General features: G+C 39.8%; 4 protein-coding genes across 4 annotated transcripts; 2 read left to right on the forward strand and 2 right to left on the reverse strand.

Moving 5' to 3' along the window:
• Window positions 1–83: 83 nt before the first annotated feature.
• LOC122399066 (queuosine salvage protein) lies at window positions 84–5,404 on the reverse strand. Its single transcript, XM_043399436.1, has 6 exons — window positions 5,130–5,404; window positions 4,762–4,977; window positions 1,892–2,051; window positions 1,557–1,670; window positions 570–755; window positions 84–504 (listed from the first exon to the last, which is right to left on the reverse strand). Exons 1-6 carry the CDS (start codon window positions 5,223–5,225, stop codon window positions 266–268), a joined length of 1,011 nt encoding a protein of 336 aa, XP_043255371.1. The 5' UTR covers window positions 5,226–5,404; the 3' UTR covers window positions 84–265.
• LOC122399065 (fibrous sheath-interacting protein 2) lies at window positions 1,563–4,908 on the forward strand. The gene is made up of 5 exons (XM_043399435.1): window positions 1,563–3,158; window positions 3,229–3,576; window positions 3,641–3,777; window positions 3,837–4,679; window positions 4,770–4,908. The coding sequence occupies exons 1-4, from the start codon at window positions 2,752–2,754 to the stop codon at window positions 3,980–3,982; spliced, it is 1,038 nt and encodes a 345-aa protein (XP_043255370.1). The 5' UTR covers window positions 1,563–2,751; the 3' UTR covers window positions 3,983–4,679; window positions 4,770–4,908.
• Window positions 5,405–5,854: 450 nt separating the features above from the next.
• LOC122398910 lies at window positions 5,855–18,948 on the forward strand. The gene is made up of 20 exons (XM_043399175.1): window positions 5,855–6,012; window positions 11,468–11,573; window positions 11,680–11,918; window positions 12,233–12,342; window positions 12,441–12,537; window positions 12,836–13,068; window positions 13,472–13,844; window positions 14,532–15,054; window positions 15,453–16,164; window positions 16,234–16,417; window positions 16,487–16,642; window positions 16,714–17,338; window positions 17,440–17,605; window positions 17,686–17,782; window positions 17,852–17,978; window positions 18,041–18,093; window positions 18,176–18,374; window positions 18,437–18,584; window positions 18,643–18,748; window positions 18,916–18,948. The coding sequence occupies exons 2-20, from the start codon at window positions 11,498–11,500 to the stop codon at window positions 18,946–18,948; spliced, it is 4,257 nt and encodes a 1,418-aa protein (XP_043255110.1). The 5' UTR covers window positions 5,855–6,012; window positions 11,468–11,497.
• Window positions 6,781–10,461, reverse strand: LOC122399231 (F-actin-capping protein subunit alpha). The gene is made up of 3 exons (XM_043399758.1): window positions 10,226–10,461; window positions 9,404–9,653; window positions 6,781–9,328 (listed from the first exon to the last, which is right to left on the reverse strand). Exons 1-3 carry the CDS (start codon window positions 10,421–10,423, stop codon window positions 8,910–8,912), a joined length of 867 nt encoding a protein of 288 aa, XP_043255693.1. The 5' UTR covers window positions 10,424–10,461; the 3' UTR covers window positions 6,781–8,909.
• Window positions 18,949–18,981: the final 33 nt, after the last annotated feature.

Raw genomic sequence — 18,981 nt, forward strand, 5'->3', positions numbered from 1 at the left:
TATATAAATATATTGTTTATTATTAGAAAAATCACGAGACGTATTGCGCGTTTATTTCGCCGTTAGAAAACTAACGGGTACAGTCGAGGATCAAGGATTATCGAGAACAAAGTCACGGTGGCCCATAAATCCGCTCTTTATTCGAACGTTTAACGAACACACGAGTATTAATCACAAAATAATTAATTGCGAAGCGCGATTACACTTTCGGAAAATTAACTTCCAAATACATTTCGATGAGCTTGATATTAGGAACAGGAAACGCTCAGTAATATATGCACCTAGTTTTGTGAATCGGTATGTACTCCACGTCGGCGGCGTGTTTGCGTCGATAGTCCCACAAAAAGTGATCTATCATTATAGAGTTGATATCATTTTTCTGTATTCCTGGCACCGGGCACAGCTCCAGCAAATGTCTCATTCTGTCCTTGACTCGTTCGACGGCTTCTATCGAACAACCGCGAATTTCGATCTCGTCGTCGGTGCCATTTTCCAACTCTACGTCTGCAAACATAAAAAAAACATTACGCTGATGCAACTGGAGATAAAGAATCGATTTAGAAGCTTACCATTTGTGAGCCGCCATAGCAACAGACTGTCGTACCGTATCGCGTTAAAGTGCCGAAGAACTTGAGGAACACGGTAATCGGCGAACATCGTGATGCAATCTATATCGTGGAATTTACCTATTCCTTCCCCCTTGAAGCAAACCCATATGTCTCCTATCAATATTTGAGCCCTCTTGTAAAAACTTACTGAAAGGAAATCACTCGGTTAATGTATTTTATCTTCTCGGAATTAAGGGGCCATTCTACCTTGTAAACATGAAAAATACGTGTTTCTTTGTGATTTTTTTTTGCGGGTTATTAAAGAGCGATTAATTCCGGATTTTGTAGATACATTTATTATATATTTAGCTATATTTACGAATTTTTGCAACGCATAATATCTATTGATTACGCTGTTTTTGTTGATCATCAAACAACAGTTTTTACGAACGTCACCCGACTGCGTGCGTGATATCTTGCGAACAAGTTATTCGAAATCCTAAAACCAACGATATTCTTAATATAGACGAGTGTGGTTATAGCATGAACTAGGATCTTTTCAAAAAAAATAAAAAATGGCAAAATGGCAGCTATTTTACGAAAAAATACTGAATATTTTCATATATTCGGTTGTTTTTTTGTTAATAAAAGAAAAAGTATTGCATATATCGCAATTATCCTAGTTCATGCTATAGGGAGACCAGTTCTGAAGATACTGTATAAATTTGATGTTGATATCTTGAATAGTTTTTTAGTTATCACGCAAGCAGTGCCGAAAAATGTAGTTTTCGAGAAAAACAGCTTTATAGTTTCACGTCCAGTTGTTATACCTGCGCGCGGTACATTTCAGCAGGCTATAACTTCGTTAGTTTTCCGAATTTCAATTTGATATTTGGTAGACATATTTTCGAGGCTACATACTAAAGGAAAATGCAAAAAAAAAAAAATATCGATTTTTTTAATCCCACAAGGTAGAAAGGCCCCTCAAGGGTTGCGTCGCGCCCTAACCTCTGTACGTTTTGTAGTCCGCCTCGTCTTGGTACGATTCGAATTCGTTCACGATAAGTTTCAGCAACTTTTCGGCCGAGCCAGAACATAACTCGATACATTCCGTGAAAGTACCTACGATCGTAGGAAATTTTATAATCGTGCCTTACAAGTCGTAATCGATCTTGGAAAATTTGGTCCCAATCGGTCCCGTTGTCCATCGTGTGAACTTTTTACTCGTGGAAATTTTCTACACCTCGCATCGGTTCCTTGTCTCTTATTTTTTTATTTATTTTTGCTCGTTCGAGTTAATAGGGATCGACGAAGTTTTACACCAGACTCTGGCCACATCTTACCTCGGTATTTTTCTAACAAAATCTTGCCGGCGTCTCGCAAGGACTTAACTCTTTCGTCTAATAATGGAATGCTAGTTTGATTGTCGCTACGAAAGATCCGTTCGGCGTCGTGTCTCGTTATGTGAGAGTAATAATTAGGGTCGACGATAGGCACTCCTTCCTGCTCGGTGAAAATAAAAAAAAAAGAAAAAGACGATTACGTAAACACGGAATATCGAAACAAATGAAGTTAGACATGTTTCCGTGAAATCTTCATGTGACAGCTGTATAGAAAATGTTATTAATCGTCGAAATTTGTCAAGAATCTCACCGATCAATAAAATGATATCAACGTGCGACAAACATACCACCGATATAATCAGTCTGAAAAGGCCCACGTTAGTATTCGTTGATCGAAAGATAGATTAACCTCTTCAGGGACGATTCTTTTCTTTTTTCTTTTTCTGGGTCTATTTATTATTGACAGTAAAAAGAAACTAAACGTCCGCATATGTGGCCAAGGCACAGTGTGTCGCGTAAATGGGAATTCAGAACAAAAATCATAGCTTCTAAACTAGTAAATTTTCGAATTTCGTATTCTTGATTTCCGTCGTATTTCTGGCATCATTTTCCACAATAAATTAGTAATAGATTTGTAAAAATGATGGATAGTGTTATAATCTACGTTTCTTTATTAACATTTTGGGATATAAAATAACAATTCGACTTTAGTCCGTTGCTGGACACACTGCGCAGGAGCGTGAAGAGGTTAGTTCTATTTTCGTTTTTCACGTAAGCTCAGAGGTTTGGAGAAGCTTTTCGAGTCGATCCCTAAACCGGAAGGTGCGATACCAAATTTCGGTCTGCCAAAATGGAAGGTGATGCCGTTAGAATCGAAGATACCGATGGTACCCGGGCCGGAAGGCGCTTACAATTTCACGCGACGTAAAGTTGGGAAGGAATTATGGATCCCCGCGAAGGACGCGGAATTTAACTTGAGCGATCCGTACTCGTACGAAATGGAGCTGACGTACGATTCCCTCCACGATAGACACTTGGTCCCTTACTTCTCTAGGCCGAATAATATCAAACATTTGATCAAAGCCGGACTTGTCACGAGGAGTTTAGACGCGAAGTGCTCGTTGCGCGATTACAATATGTACAGAAAGTATTTACGGAGACTGCACTGCGACAGTATAAAAAAAGAGTTAAACAGAAGATCGAAATGGTCCACCGAGGAAAGGGCTATTCAATACGCCCAGGAACAGGCGGAAAAGGAAGTGAAAAGGTAATGTAACAAGTGTTTTTGTTACCTAACCTAAAACATTAGATGCGTTGTTTACATGTGTTGTTGTCAGACTTACAGAGAGAGAAAAGTTAATGAAATTGAGGACGGCGATCATCAGGAGTCAAAAGATTGCAGAGAAGCTCAAACTTCAAAGGCAGAAAGAGAAACAGGAAAAGATAGAGGAAAGGTTGCACGCGTTGTTACTGAGGAAACAAGAAGCTCAGAACTTGCAACGAGTCGAGAGTAAGAAACGCGCCGAGCAAATTCAACAGAAACAAAAAGCAGCAGCAGATCGCGAACGGCACAAAATAATACAGACGCTGTTAGAATGGAGACGAAAGGAACAGATACGTAAGAGAACTAGGGATACGCGACTGGCGCACGAACGGGAAGAGAAACGAAAAATGGTGGAACAAAAGTGTGTATCGAGGTAACGAGATAAATTTAAGTTAAACGATTAAATGTTTGTCGCGATGCATCAGGTGGGAGGAAAGGCAAGAATTTCAGAGAGGACAGATCGAGAAAGAGCAGTTTTTGCTGCAATGTATAGAGGATCGACGTAAAGACTTCATAGAAGCGTATAATAATAAAGTAAATAGGGAAGCAAAGAGAATGGAAAGTACGTGTTAAGGAATATTTAAGAATTTACCAGAGTACATGTTAAAATTTGATTCGCAGAACTCTTACAAGACGTGAAAATGTTCCTAAGGTGTTATTTGGCTAGGCGGTACGCGGGTAGGGAACGAATTTGCTGTAAGAAAGATTTTGACGATGACGACGATATGGTATTCTATCTGAACATTCGATGCACAAGTATTTTTTAATAAAAATCCATTTAATTGATTGAAATTAATGCCGTGAATCGTGTAGGATCCAATATCATTTGTGAAACCTGATAAAAAAGGTCGTGCGTCTAAGCTTAGGCATACTTATACGAGTCCAATCAAACATGATAAAGATAAGGATAAAAGAGCTTCTAAAGTGTTTCAACAAGATGATAAAGTATGTAATCAAATATAGATAACTTGATAGGAATTTCATCCTTTGGAGCAGTGTTTTCCAAACCACAGGGCATTGTTCCATGGGGGAGGGGATGCCTTCTAAAATGTTTGGAAATCATTGCTTCAAAAAATGCACTGATCTAACAAGAAAATATCACAGAGAAAGAAAAGAAAACTAAAAGCGAGTAAGGGTACAAAAACTAAAGCAAAGAAGGTAGCAAACGAAGTAGAAGGAGAAATAAAAATAAAAGATCTTAGGGTAAAGAAAAAGAAACGATTTGCTGTTGGCAAAGGTGGTAAAAGAAAAAGGGCGGGCAGAAGGAGAAGAAGACGGTTGAAGAAGAAATTGGAGGAAGAAGAGAAATCTGAATTTGAAGGACTAGGAGAATCTATGTCTACCATGAAAACAGAAACCTCCGATGTGACAAGATCTTCTACACCTACAGAAAAGTGCAGATGTCAAGTAATTAAAGACACCATGAAGGCTACTACAACATAACATCATCGAACAATGCAAAAAGTAATTGATTTAGTAATTCCTTAGGTATACTTAATTCTGTGGTTGAGTCCTTTGTTAATATTATATAAATATTGTTACTCACATCCACAGCCCTCTTAATAGCAGCACACAACGCAAAATATCCAGTTTGGCCGTCTACAGTCCACTTGGAGGAATCCTTCTTACTCCAAAATGAGTAATTTAATGTGTCTAAAACAAATATCCAATCAACAGCTTTTGGATCGTCCGGAGAAGGATGAAATTGCTCCTGAGAATAAATGTTCACGTTCACGTTCGAATTCTTTAGCCTTTCGAAAATCTGTAAACAAGAGATTGAGAATAAAATAGAATTTTGGTCGTTAAACCATAATTAAATGTTGTACATTAAAATGTTCTTAAACAATAAATAAATGAATATTCTTTAACATTTCCTTCAAAATACAGATATGGTAAGATACAACAATTACGTACGAAGTGTGCAAGATCTTCGATGCCACGTTCCTCAATGAAAACATTCTTAGACATGCTTGCTATCAATTTCGCAGATTCCTTCGGCATCAGAGTCATCGTTGGATGAATATCACAGTTTGTATAGTTACTAATTAAAAACTAATCTTAAAGCAAATCTCAGCCGAGTTTGGCTTTGCGAACCGTCAATACAAGCAGCACGATGGCAGTGTGGCCAGAGTTGGTATAATTCCATGCATTGGAGTCACCAGTAACGACGAATTTCCTATAGCACCTTATGATCGATATACTTCTAAATCTTACAAAAATTTACAGAGTACGATTTGCGCGTAAGTTAAAGAAGGCGTGACCCACCGGTGGTACACGATTTGCACCGCCATCTACGGCAAAACGCCCAAGTTTGTCATGGAATAGTTCGTTATTTCAACGATAGATGGCGGTGCGAATCGTGTACCACCGATGGGTCACGCTTTCTGTACTCGTGCACAGGGACCACTTTATATTTTCGGTAATGAATTTTTTTCTCGAAAGTGCGTAGGATTTCGTGGATATGTCTATTCACCAAAAATGATTGTAATTTACCCCCGCAACGGGGAGTAATTTTTTCAGAACGATTTGAGGAGTATTACCTGTAGAAGATATGTAGAGACACCTCTGTCGGAAGTTCCGTCGGATCGCCCCATAATCAAGCCGTCAGTCACGTGATTCTTGATCCATACCATGGATTCCATGGCGCGTTAGCAACGACATGGTTGTAAACAAATATGGCTGTGAATGTCAAAATTTATTGAATCGTTTTTCTGATCGTCTCTTAATTATGTGCACAGATGACCAACTTGATATGACTGTACTAGTGTTTCAGAAATTTGTAATACGTCCATGTAAGGTAAGCACTCTGAATACCGAAATCACGTAGTTGATACTAAAAGTATCGCATCTCAACCATAACGCACAGCAGCACATGTGCACTACGAGTGTTTATCTTCGATGATGCACAACGATGAGAGAATGTGCAAATTTAGTAACGCAAGTCGTGACAATAGAGCTCGAGTATAATCGAGTTTAACGGAATACGTAGTATTTAATATTTCTATCTTCATTTTCATATTAAAACTAAAGTACTGTTTTCTACCGATGTATAATATAATTTTACACGTACATTTCTTTATGCATTCATTAATACTTTGACAAATTATTACCCTTACTTTCCTGATACTTAAATATAACTCCTTAAATACGCAAATTTAAATACTACAAATGTATCACGTATTTGGAGTACAGGTAAAGGCGAAACATATATTATTAGTTGATAAAGTTGATAGTCAAAGTATAAAGTGTCGTATCACTTTATTTAATCAATCATAACATTTAATAATACATAATTTAACTGATATTCTGTGTTTAAGTTTTTACATAAGGACATGCGTTTCTTATTTTACGATACACTCGATTGTAGGTAATACCTAATTTTATTATCATAGGCAACTATTTTCTGTAAAGTTTGATAAGATTCGAAACTTCAACGCTTCATTTGTAATTTACATACGTAACACAAATTACAATGTTCAAATAATATGCACATTTATATTTACATATAAAATTTCAATTATTGCAATATTTAGTATACTAATATCTTGTATCATATCCCTGCACGTCAACTTTCTTTTTTCATAACTAATAAAACAGTTTTTTGGTGGGTCTTATATTTAAAATTGTTTTTCGTGTGTTTTGCTCCAAAAATTCCTTTCAAAAATTGTATCGAATGACATGGTTAAATAAAAATGTTTGAATTACGATGTAACTTACAAAATATGAATAATATTACAAACATGTTTCGAATCCTACAGTCTGAAAAGTCAAATGGTAGTGTGCTTCGTCGCATTCATTCATTCAAATAACATATGTACATAATACCCCCTCAACGTAAAGTGAACAGATTAAGGCTCCAGCGGGCTATAGGCTACGTTCTACAATGTACAATGCATTATGTACTTTGTTAGTTTCCGTTTCCGCGTACATGTCTGGTTGTGTAATGTGTGGTAAGCGATAGCACCAAAAGATTTTCCAACATCATTATTTGATACAAATGATCCATACAACTACAATATCATTAACACAGAAATTAATCAGTTGCAATGATTAACATATATTTTATTCGGTATTATTAAACTTTGCAACGTATCTGCCATAATAGACATACTTATCGTAAAACAATACATCTTAACAAAAATGTATAAATTTATACTTTTATGAAATATAAAATTGGACAAAAATAGTAGGCCTTGCCCACCAATATTTTATTACGAGTTAAGTTCTCCTTTATATATTTTGTGTATCGAATGGTATGAACACGTAATGGCATTGCGTACCAGATTGTGAATCCAAAGATAGACATACCTATTCCATTTGATATTAGATATTTTGACATCACCTGTGGCCCCAGCATGCTATTGCATTTGTACATAGCATGAAACCAGTACGGTAATATTCATTTCAAGATATACGAGATGTGTTATTGTGCTTTTTAGGTGTTACAAGGCTTAAGTGTTAGAAAAAATTGTTATTATTGTGCAACTAACGAATTGAAATTTTAATCGTCACTGATTCAAGTATTTTTTAACTCGATGATTTTATTAGGCTGACTGAACATGCACATGTTAGACAGCAATTATCCTTTCCACTGTGTAACATTTCTCATTATGCTATACTTTGACTGTTAACACCATGATATCGATATATAATTTAAAAGAAGGAAAAATTATTCAACCTTTTTAATATAAAGCTTCTACTCCAAAACGTGAACACAATAAATTGCATGGTACAGAATTTACAGAGTAGATTCGATACATTCATCCAAATTATCAATAAGACAATAATCCACGTAATTAATCGTAATGGATAGATTCGGTAAATGCAACTCATCGGAAATGTCGTTCACGTTAAAAATTAATTATTGCACGAGATCGTGAAAATATTAATTACATAATTTATACCTGTTCAATACTAACAGTATAGATTACTATCTAATTGATAAACTTTGAATGAATCCATTAAATGCATTAATGAATTCCAATATTCCACTCCAGATTTCTAATTCATATTTGATTTTGGCTATTAATTACAGATTCGACGTAGTTTGATTCACTAAATATAATTCTAATTAAAATACTTACAAAAAGTAAGACCAAGGATCCCCGTTACCCCAACAGTGTAAATTTATTAAATGCTAATAATTTTATAAGCAAATGTAACACCCATCTATTAATTAATGATTAACGTATAAATTAATATTATGTCTCGAATACTGTAAAACAATGGATATTGTTTTCATAATATAGATGAGTGTTTCTAACCAGCATGTAAATCCTATTATATATGAAATCAGTGTTTTAGCAAAATATTTGCCGACGAATTCATTAAAAATATAATACGAGGAAGTAAATATAGTTTACCGAGCAGTTAGAAATCGTTAATATAGAACTTATAAAAATGAGTAGAAAAACAATAATATTTTAATGAAAATGTCTATTTTTCCTTAAGCAATCGATGACTACTAAGATGTTTCTTTTTCTTTTATTGCTTTAGTCCTTGCAATAAGATACGTAATAAGGGGTCCAGAGGAACCTTGAGTGGCATGCATGAGTTTCAGTCAAACATTTTTAACCAAACTTTATATAGCATTGTTACATTTGCTCCCATGCACATCACACCTCCAGACTTCACCCATGCAGCAAAATGCGCTTTTTAATTATTTCTCTTAATATTATATAAAAAAATCTAGTTCTATTGACTTTTAAGCTCTTTGCCAATACTGTACGATACAATTTTGTTCCAGTCAATTTTCGTTCGCATAACGGGTAATTGCCTTCGTAAGGCCTTGAAGGTTGTGTCAGACATTGTTTGATAGTTTTCCGAAATAGCAGTCTGATAGTCATTTTCTGAATCCTCAACAAGTCGTATTAACTCCTTTGCTGTTTGTTTTTCGTTAGAGATTGGTAAGCTTTCTTTTACTTCTTTGCTACTGACCAGCTGTACATTTCCATCTTCGTAGTAATGAACTTGTACTTTAAGGCTACCTCTTAATTCCACATTACCGGAACTTGGACTAAAACTAACAGTCCATACGGAACGCCAACGACCGTTCCAAAAATTTTTAGGTTGAAATTGATGATCCTCTATGCAAGCCGTTAATGTAATGTTTCCTACGCAAACAGAAACATTGTTTGTCGTTAGAAAGAGATCATAAAATTTACAGCTACACGAAAAATCAATAATACCTCCTTGGCTCTTTCCAAAAACCGAACATGCACCGTGTCTATAATGACTTTGAGTATAAGTCGTTATTTCATCTTGAAAAGCTGACCTCCAAGGTTCAGCTACAGGATCTGGTTCGTACGGTTCGTAATCTTGGGCCTCCTTTCTAAGATGATCGTATTTAAAACTTTGCTTACTGCGGGCATCGTAAAACCTTTGCCCGCCTAAATCATTGTGTTCTGTTATAACTGCGGGATATTCGCTTCCTTCGATCTAATGCCAAATATAGAACAAATCAACAAATATAACACAAAATTCTCAGATCGTATTCAGATTATTGGGAAGAATTTATTCGTGAGATGCCTTTATAGCAAATCAATATCTAACCTTAATTGAATTCAACCGAATCGGTTGTAAAATACTTACTGCCTCGAAATTACAGAACGTAACTTTAACTAAACAAAATTAGCAATCGATCATTGACATTTTCTGTTAAAAAACCATCACGAAATGTAACTAAAATTAACCCTACAGCGGGTTACGATCACAATCGAAATTTTAAGAGGATCCTCACATAGTAACTGCCGTGTACTGACGTGATATTTTATGTAAACAATCACACCAACCAGATGAACATTATCGCGCTCCAGTTTCACTATAAAGTCAACGTCACCTGTCGAAATCCCGGGCGCGTGTTGCCCGATTAGGAACACTACTAGACGTTGAAATTTGATCCCGCGCGTTCCTGGGATACCACGATCCTCTATTACCACAAATGCCCAACGGCACCGCGAATACTATCATAAAAAATCGTAGAAGATCGTCAGAAAAGGTCGATGATGTACCTTAACAGGCGTGAGCTGATCCTTGTTGTATTGAGCAAATGCTCCGGACGCACCCTCCTTCAACAGGTTGTCGTTGTTCAACAAGACCCTCACATCATTGAAAACCTCGTTGAATTCGCCTGGTGGCGAATGCAGTATAAAGTCCGAAACTATTCGTACTTTTTCTTGATCAGGAATCACATCTCCATCCGCCGCCATCTTACCTTTCCACTGGCACGCACACTCCGCGATGTCAAACCAAGGTTAGTGCAGTGCAGGTTGTACCGGCGTATCGAAGCACTGCCCCATATACCCGGTGACGCATCGCAAACGGGACACGTAACTCGTGATCGACTCCATTAAACATATTTCTTTTCGTTTTCACGGAATTCGTATATCTTACAAGTACACGTTACACGTAACATAATTATTTCGTAAATAATTGGCTAGTTCCGTATCTTCCGACGAATGCTATAAATAGACGCTCACATAATTACAGTTAGACGTCTTTTTATACTTTAGTTTATCCCTTTCGGGATACGATATCGTTTGATATTGTATCATTGTACGCTTGCACTTAATAAAATAGCTTATTTAAGTATATACTAGGTTTGTTACGAACAGTCGTGCACGACTTGTGATTCGAACGACTCGACGTTTCATAATTTCGTTTCATTTTAAGAAATTATTAAAAAATAGGTCTCGTACACGGAAACACGATGACAAATTCGAGATGAATCTCGATTAGGATTATCGGCCACGAGACAACTGCAGCAGTGTTGGGCGAATCTTGGCGAGCCATAACCCTTGAATAGCATTCGTGGTAGCTCGTGCACGTTCCCAGTCAGGCGTGGTTCTGGTGTAGCCAGATATCGCCGTTTTATCAGGATATTTCTGTCCGTTCGTGTCATGTTCCGGTCCGCAGCGGAGAATCATACTTTCGATCGAAAGTTCGTCGCCGGGTATCTCGTTTGCCCGCCAAAATTTAAACGGCTCTCGAAATGAGAGTAAAAGGGGTTCGAGTTCGAGTAACCACGTACCGCGCATTCGCGCCCAAGATACGTGAACTTCCATATATGGCAATGTAACAGTCCTCGCCATTTCGAAATTTAAGCGCTTCAAATACTTTTAATTATACTTATTTTCCTGTAATCGTACACGAACTCGAATGGTCGAGAGTTGAAAATTACTAACGAGATGGTAAAATTAATTAAAAGTCGCTCGATACGCACCAAACTAACGTGGTCTGATTTCATTCAACAGTAACGCCTAACGTAGCGGGATTTTGGAAATATGGCGGACGATCCAAATCGGGACATTTTGCCTGTGAGAGAAGGCTCCTGCGCCGATACTTGTCGTAGTAGCATAGGTCTGTATTCCATGGCGAAATTAATAAAAAACATTACTTCGGACGAACGAAGTTTTACTACGTTGCTTTCCATGCGTGTACTATTTTTACTTTAAACAAATTTAAGATCCCAGGGAGCGGCATTTCGTGTACAAGCTCGATCGTTACCAGCTGGAGGACAAGTATTTACGACTGCTCGAGGAAGCGAGTAACTTGAAGAAACTGTCGAACTGTCAGGAGGATAAGATCAAACGATTGGCAACGAAGCTGATGAGAGTGACTGCCAATCCGAGGGCATGCACCGTTGCTTTTGACGTTTACGAGGATAAGAATAAAATAATCGCCCTTGAACTCGAAAACTCCAAGGTAGTGGGGGGGTGTCATTTAATCTTCGAAGAATTGCGATTAATCAAACAGTCGGTACGATATAAAAGGAAATAGCGAAACGGTCAAGAAAATTAAACCAATAAGTTACTATATTTATTCGGACCTTGATCGGTCACGTTATGCAATAGGGAGTTAACCCTAAGCAGGCGGAGAAAATATTTGTTGCGTAACTGGTAGGGTGGAGTCCTTTTTGATACTAAATTAATAAAATAAAACATTGTCGATTCCACCGTACCAGTTTGGGGCGATCGAAATTTATTTTTAAAAGAGGCGTGTTACAATCGGTGTTGCAGCTGAAAGAGAAAATCTCTGTACTGAGAAACCAATTGTTGAGCCACACGATATCTGGTAGATCGTCGTCGAGGAGTCGTAATCCCCAAGCTAGGCCGTCGTCCGGACGCATGTAAGTGCACGGCGTCGTATTACAAGCGATCCGAGACGATCTATGATTCACGCTGCGGCGCATCGCGATAGATCACTGAGCCGCGATCCTTGTTTTAGAACGTGTCGAAGCGAGAACAGTCGCACCAAGATACCGTCTTGTCACTGCATCGTCGAGACCGTGAATGACGACTACGAGGCGCAAAGTAAAGTCGAGGTAATAGGATGGAAGCACTTTGTTGCAATCGTGTTATTTGCTTCTCCTTTTATTCTATCAGAGGGACAGCAATATGCGTTTCCGCGGTGCAATAAATCTGTCGGAAGCACTTTGTTGCAATCATGATATTCGCTACGTTGTTTCCTCTGTTATTATACCGCAGGAAGAACACTAAACGTTTCTTCTATATTACAAATACAAAAATTACTAAAAAATCCATGTATACAAAATGTAATGTTTTTGTTTATACTCTATCTCTCTGTACAAGTTTAAATAGTTTGTTGGATGTTTCTAATAGGAACTGGAGGAGCAGAAAAAAGAGATGTCGTGTCGTATAGCGCAGCTGGAAAAAGAGCTGTCCGCTTACACGGCCACCACCCAGAGGGAGAAAGTCGCGGAGAACGTCGAGTACATAAGATGCTGGCGACAAATGAAGCAGCTGAACGATAAACTAAAAGCCGCACGAAACACGAACGAGTCGTTGAATATGCAAATCAACGATCTGAAGAGGATGCTCGAGGAGGCGACGAAGTACGCTCAACGTCTCCTTGCGCTTATCCTCGTGCACTACTCGACGAATAGTGTTCACCCGTTGTACAAGTTTTTTCACTCCTCGCAATAACACCCTCTTTTACACGCCTTTCTGTTCTTCGCGTTGAAACGCTTCAACGTTTTCCAGCTGAAATATAGTCGAGTCAGACTCAATTGGCCTTTCGAGGCTGCTGCTTCATAGTTCTTGTAATTTTTTAAATTGAAATCTGGAGTCCTCGATCGGACCAGTTGATTTTGTACCGACTACAGGAAGCTCCATTAAATCTACTTAGAACGTCATTATCTCGCACTCTGTTAAACAAGCTTTGCACGTTGTTAGACATTTTTGTACACTGTGTAACGCGTAACAAATAAAATAATTGTAAACATCACGCTTAATTAGGAACAACCAAGAGATCACGACGACGCTTTTGACGGAGAAGAAGCATTCGTCGCAGCTCGAGGAGGAAATGCTGAGGGCGAAGGATTCCCAGCTGTCGTTGAGAGAGAAGGACGAGCAGATAAAGGACCTGGTGAACGAGATGAAAATACTGCAGCAGCACAACAGCGAGCTTATGGCGCTCAGTTCTAAGAACGGCGACGTAGAGCTGGAGAACCTGGAGTTGAAGAGAAAGGTCAACGAGCAACGTCACGATCAAGAAGCTTTGAAAGCCGCTTTCAATACGGAGCAAGCGAACATTGTGAATCTGCAAACCTCGAACGAGCAACTGCTCGGGAAACTTCACGAGCTTCAGAAGAACATGGACAGTTTAACGGTACAGTTAACGGTCAGTTTTTTTACCGAATTAATACACTCCGCGACAAAATCATAGGACATCCTTCCGATGCTACTGCAACACTTTTATTATTTCGCAATACGCTGATCGTTGATATCATTTTTTTTAAAAACGACGAAAGCTTATCGATCTTTAAAATTACGAGAAGCAAAAGACGACAAGGTGCTTTAAGCAATCGTGGAACGCCTGGAATATCGGAGCGTAATATTTGCACAGGTGGAGAATATACATATAACATAGCGTGCAAAGGTCTGGGCACGTTCAACGTAGAAAATTGTAGAGGCAACGCAAGAGCACATTAAACGAGAACAGTGAATAATATTATAGAAAATAGTTATTTAAATGTAGATATACATGTAGATAGGTATAATGGAATAAAGTTTATAGGGAAAGGGGTAAAAATGTACAACTTACTAAGCTTGTAATAAAATCTTTTCAAATAGAAATGTTTATTTTGGTGTCGTTTCTTGTACATACCTTATCATTTTATCAAGCTTTCACATACGTTAAATATTATTCTAAAATAGTATTCGGATGGATCGACGACTAAACTGAAAGAACAATATAGATGTCTTATAATTTCGTCGCAAAGTGTACACGGTCGAAAAGAAAATAGTCGGATTGGTTTCGTGAAAGTTTGAGGATAACTCTCCCGTTACTTTACAGTCTTTCCAAGCTCAGACCGAGAAACAGGAAGCGGCAAGGACAATGGAAATATCAGAGAAGCAGCCCGATAGGAGAGTCGTAACAACGACGGACAGACAACAGCTAGAACCGATCGTTAGCGAAACGATACTGTGCAGGAGGTGTTGCAACGAACCGAAAGTGTATGTAACGCGAGGTTTACAAGCCACTAAACCGATAGACAAATTCGCGCAGACGGAGTACGCGGTCGAGCAGGTCATCGTGGACAAAAAGGATCAAGGGACGTCGGTCATGACACCGGTTAAAGAGAAACCGAAGGAGCAACCGTCGGTTGTCCAGCAGAGAACGGAAATGGCAACGACGACGGAGAGTGCTCTGACGCCGGAGAAGATGCTGAAGCTGCTGGAACAAGCGCAAATTAACACGCCTCTGGACGGGATGAGATTCGCCCATAAAGACGTGGCCAGCAACGTGGTCTACAACGACATCCTGGACCTGAACCAGAGACACAGGCAAGTCGTTTCCCTTGAGAAGCTACTCTTCGGTGACTGTGGCTGCTGACAAAAACTGTTTGGTTACCAATCGTCACGATAATACGCTTCTAGTTTATTTAATATCGAATAGCATAAGTTTACAAGCGTTCTTCCCGAGGGAATAGAAATCGTACAACCCGTTAGAGTCTTGGAGCTTCCAGGTTCATCTTCAGTAGGATCTCAAGTGCTCGAAGAACGAGATAAGATTATATGTATTTTAATGAAAATGTTCGTCTCTTTGTACAACGAATGCGTGCGTATCAGTGTTATTATCTGCAATTATCGTTGCGCTGTAATATATGATATTACAATAATAACATATGTTGAAAATTCAACGTTTCCTGAAGATTATTCATCCCTTATCTTCGTTCCTAGATTCATTATAACAATACAATTCTGTTGCTCTTAGAAATTATCGTTAGATTGTGTTGCAGCGATGCAGGGACGCTTGCTCGAGCACCCCAAGAGAGTCCAGAATTCCAGCTCGGATTTCAGCAACAGAGGCTCGATAAACACGCGTCAACCCCCGGCCAGCCCTTGCCCGATACCAATAAAATGTTGTCTTTTTTATTTAACGTGCTTCAAGAATATTCTATTTCCGGCGTGATGCCCGAGGCTGCCAGTTTGTATCGTCCAGCGACGGTCGAGAACCGACTCGTCAAAGATATCAATAACAACGTCGACGGGGCCAGTCGTGGTTCGGAGAAAAATTTCAACGTTGCTCCGAAAGACGTCGCGCGGCATCCTTTAGAAATCGATGCTTTGAACAGGACCGGTAGAGGTTTAAGGGCTACCAGCAGTCTCGTTCGAACCGGTTGCGGCGCGAAGAAGTTCTGCACGAACATTGGCAATCGCTTGCGTCAGGAAAAGATAAAGAGAAAAATGTTTTCGAACGTCGGATGGCACAATCGGGTCGCCAAGTTCCCTCAGACCGCAGATTGCACTTGCAACGACGCGATGAGATGCAGTTTCGGCTCCGATTGCGATAATCGTTGCTGCAACAACACGAAATCGCTCGTGTCCATGTCTAGTAGGAACCTGCCGTGTGGATTGCAATCGACGACGATCAAGAACGGTCCAGCAAACGTTCAGAAAGCCCTAGGCACGATGTACATAACACGGTAACTAATATTCGTAATTGTTAAACCAGTCGAGACGATTGGGAAAAGAGAGTGACGATTCCTTTGAAGCAAGTTGCAGGATGAGAACGATGCAGGACCGTATAGATCATGGAAGAGGAATAACAGATTATTCCCAGAGACGAAGAGCGAGTCCGACGACGATAGATCGCTGAGAGAATACATGAAGCAGTTGAACAAATGCAGGGAGCTTTTGGGCAACGATTGCTTCTTGAACGGCGGAACTAACGTCTCAGTAAGAGTAGAAATATACCGAAAACTCTGTCTGAAATGTTAAAGCATAGATGTATATTAACGACATTAGATGGAGATGCCAAAGGCGGAATCATTTTGTACCGTGAACTGCCCAAACGAGTGCGTCGATGCTTTCAGTTCCGCTTCCGACTCATTTCCGTTGGTGATAGCGGACGGTCAGGGCCTGATGGAGCTTCACGTTCTATCTCTGCAACTCTCAACGTCTGTTGGTATCATAGATATACCTTGTACAGTTTATACTTTTATAAGCAGAGCTTTCTGATGCTTCCCATTTAGGCTAAACAAATCCTGTTTCGAGAGAACAACCTCGACAACGTGTCGTTGTTCGTGAGCTGGGACTTGTGGGACCAGGAGACAGCGTACACGCCTACGTTAAAGTGTCCGAAACTGAACTTCAATTCCTCGTTCGTCTATCGGATCACGGACCTCCACTCCTTCTTCACCTACGTTCTCCAAGAGTCCGTGATGTTCCAAGTGAACGTCTACCACGAGGGCGACGACAGCTACGTGGTGGCCGCGGGGAAGCTCTGCATCAAGGACATATTGGATTATCCCCAAAATAAGCTGCATTATATCGCTCCGGTGAACAGCGTGATCCCCTGCTCGCTTGGCACGACCTTTGGCCAATTGTCCCTGTGGGTCAGGCTGAGCTGCGACGTCGAGAAGGTGGAGACGTTCAAAAGGAAACGTCACTTGCTCACCCAGTCAGAATATCGCCAAGACGGCGGGGAACAACGACGCCCGTCCAAAGTCGAGCCGCCTGGGAAGCGTAACGCGGTAGCGGAGAACGATCTGTACGTGTTGAAGGAAGGAGACGCCAAGATACACCTCGGTTACGAGTCGCCCAAGGAAGACCTGCTTCCGGATTCAGAGTCGCAGTCGCCAGTGCCGTTTGAAACAAGTAAAGGAGAATCAGAGTATTCAGGGGTCCTGTGGAAGAGAGATGGAAAAGCCAGGACCGCGGAAAATAAAGAGAACTTACTTACTTTTACCTGATTGAAGGTGAATCACCTGTAAATGGCGCATCGCATACTATAATCGCCGAGGACCCCTTGACCATTATGAAGGAGACCGATATGGAGCTTCGCTTATCCGTTCATCGCCAGGAAACGAGCAAAGAAAAAGAAACAGTGGAGAACGATGTCTCGGATCATCAGCTCGAAAAGAAGTAGTCAATCTATCAATTATAAAAGTCCCTTTGTATTATTATTATTATTATTATTAATGAAAGAAACCGTACTTTGTTAGGGCACAGTCCGATGGACCCACGGACGACGCGAAGGGAGAAACGGATGATCAAGCAGACTCCTCGAGCGTAGCAGAGTTCAACGCTATAATCGTTAACGTAAGAGTTGACGTAATCTTATTTTTGAAAAAGACAAAATTAATTAAGTAATTTCGTGAAACTGCCCAGAACATACGCGACAGTCTGATGAAGGCCAATTCGAACGAGTCGTTCGACGAAGTGACCAAGGTTCTCTCGCAGAAGAATTGGGAGAAGTACAAACGGAAGAGCATGCTCACGTTCTCTGCCACGTTCGGTAATTACACGCCTCGCGTTCGTGTCTGTAAACGCGGGTTATTTTACGAGAGCGAATTGCAGGGCCCGGGAACAAGGACACCGAGAACGACAGCAGCGAAACTTCGAACGACGACGTACGAATTGCAACTTCGGAGAAATTAAAAATGGATTTATAAATTATTAAATTGAAAGAGAAACGTGTATATTTGCTTGTAGCCGGCCGAGAAGGACACGATCACCATCGAGATCCTGAATATCATTCTGTTCCCGAAAAGTTCCCTGATGGAGAACGAGGAATTGCAGCTTCTGTACGTTGAATTCTCTTTTCTCGGATACACTGGCCCCGATATGGAAACGATCTCCGTGAAGAAGCCTAAACCTCCCGAGCAGAAGATGACGTATAATTTTAAAAAAAGTATAATTTAGTATAATTTAGGTTGCGAGGTTTCATAAAAATTAAGAACGACTCGATTGCAGAATTTTGCGTGGACGAGGAGAGCCACGCGGTGCAGGATAACATTTTGCGCGCGATGCTCAACGAGTCCACCAATCCGAACATAACGTTCCTGATCGTTTGTGAACCCCTTCCCGAAGAAACCGACACGAAAGAGTGCATAGAAGTCGGGTAAGAAAAAATGTTAACAATTTGTAAGGCGTAGAGTCCCCAAAAAAAATAATTTTAGTTACGCGGAGCTCAATCTGAGGGAGTATGCGCTAGGGGACAGCTCAAAGATCGTTACTCTACCGATATACAATGCAGATGGGAATGAAAAAATTGGCCTATTGAAGGTACAATGCCAGTCAATCAGTAAATTACAGTCAATGACCAACGAACGATTACAGATTTCCGTGATGGGCCTTGACACGATACGTCAGCGCCTGGGGAAACGCCAGTCAAGCCTGTAAGAATATCAAACTGTCTCCAGTACGTGTAGCGTAAAAATTAATTCGTGTAGTATCAGACGAAGGGTAGATTAAAAGTCGTATGAATATAAAACGAATATCGAGTTTATTAGAAACTA

This window comes from Colletes gigas, unplaced genomic scaffold (genome assembly GCF_013123115.1).
Source record: "Colletes gigas isolate AHSC1104 unplaced genomic scaffold, ASM1312311v1 Colletes_gigas_Sc00012, whole genome shotgun sequence".
Classification (NCBI taxonomy): domain Eukaryota; kingdom Metazoa; phylum Arthropoda; class Insecta; order Hymenoptera; family Colletidae; genus Colletes; species Colletes gigas.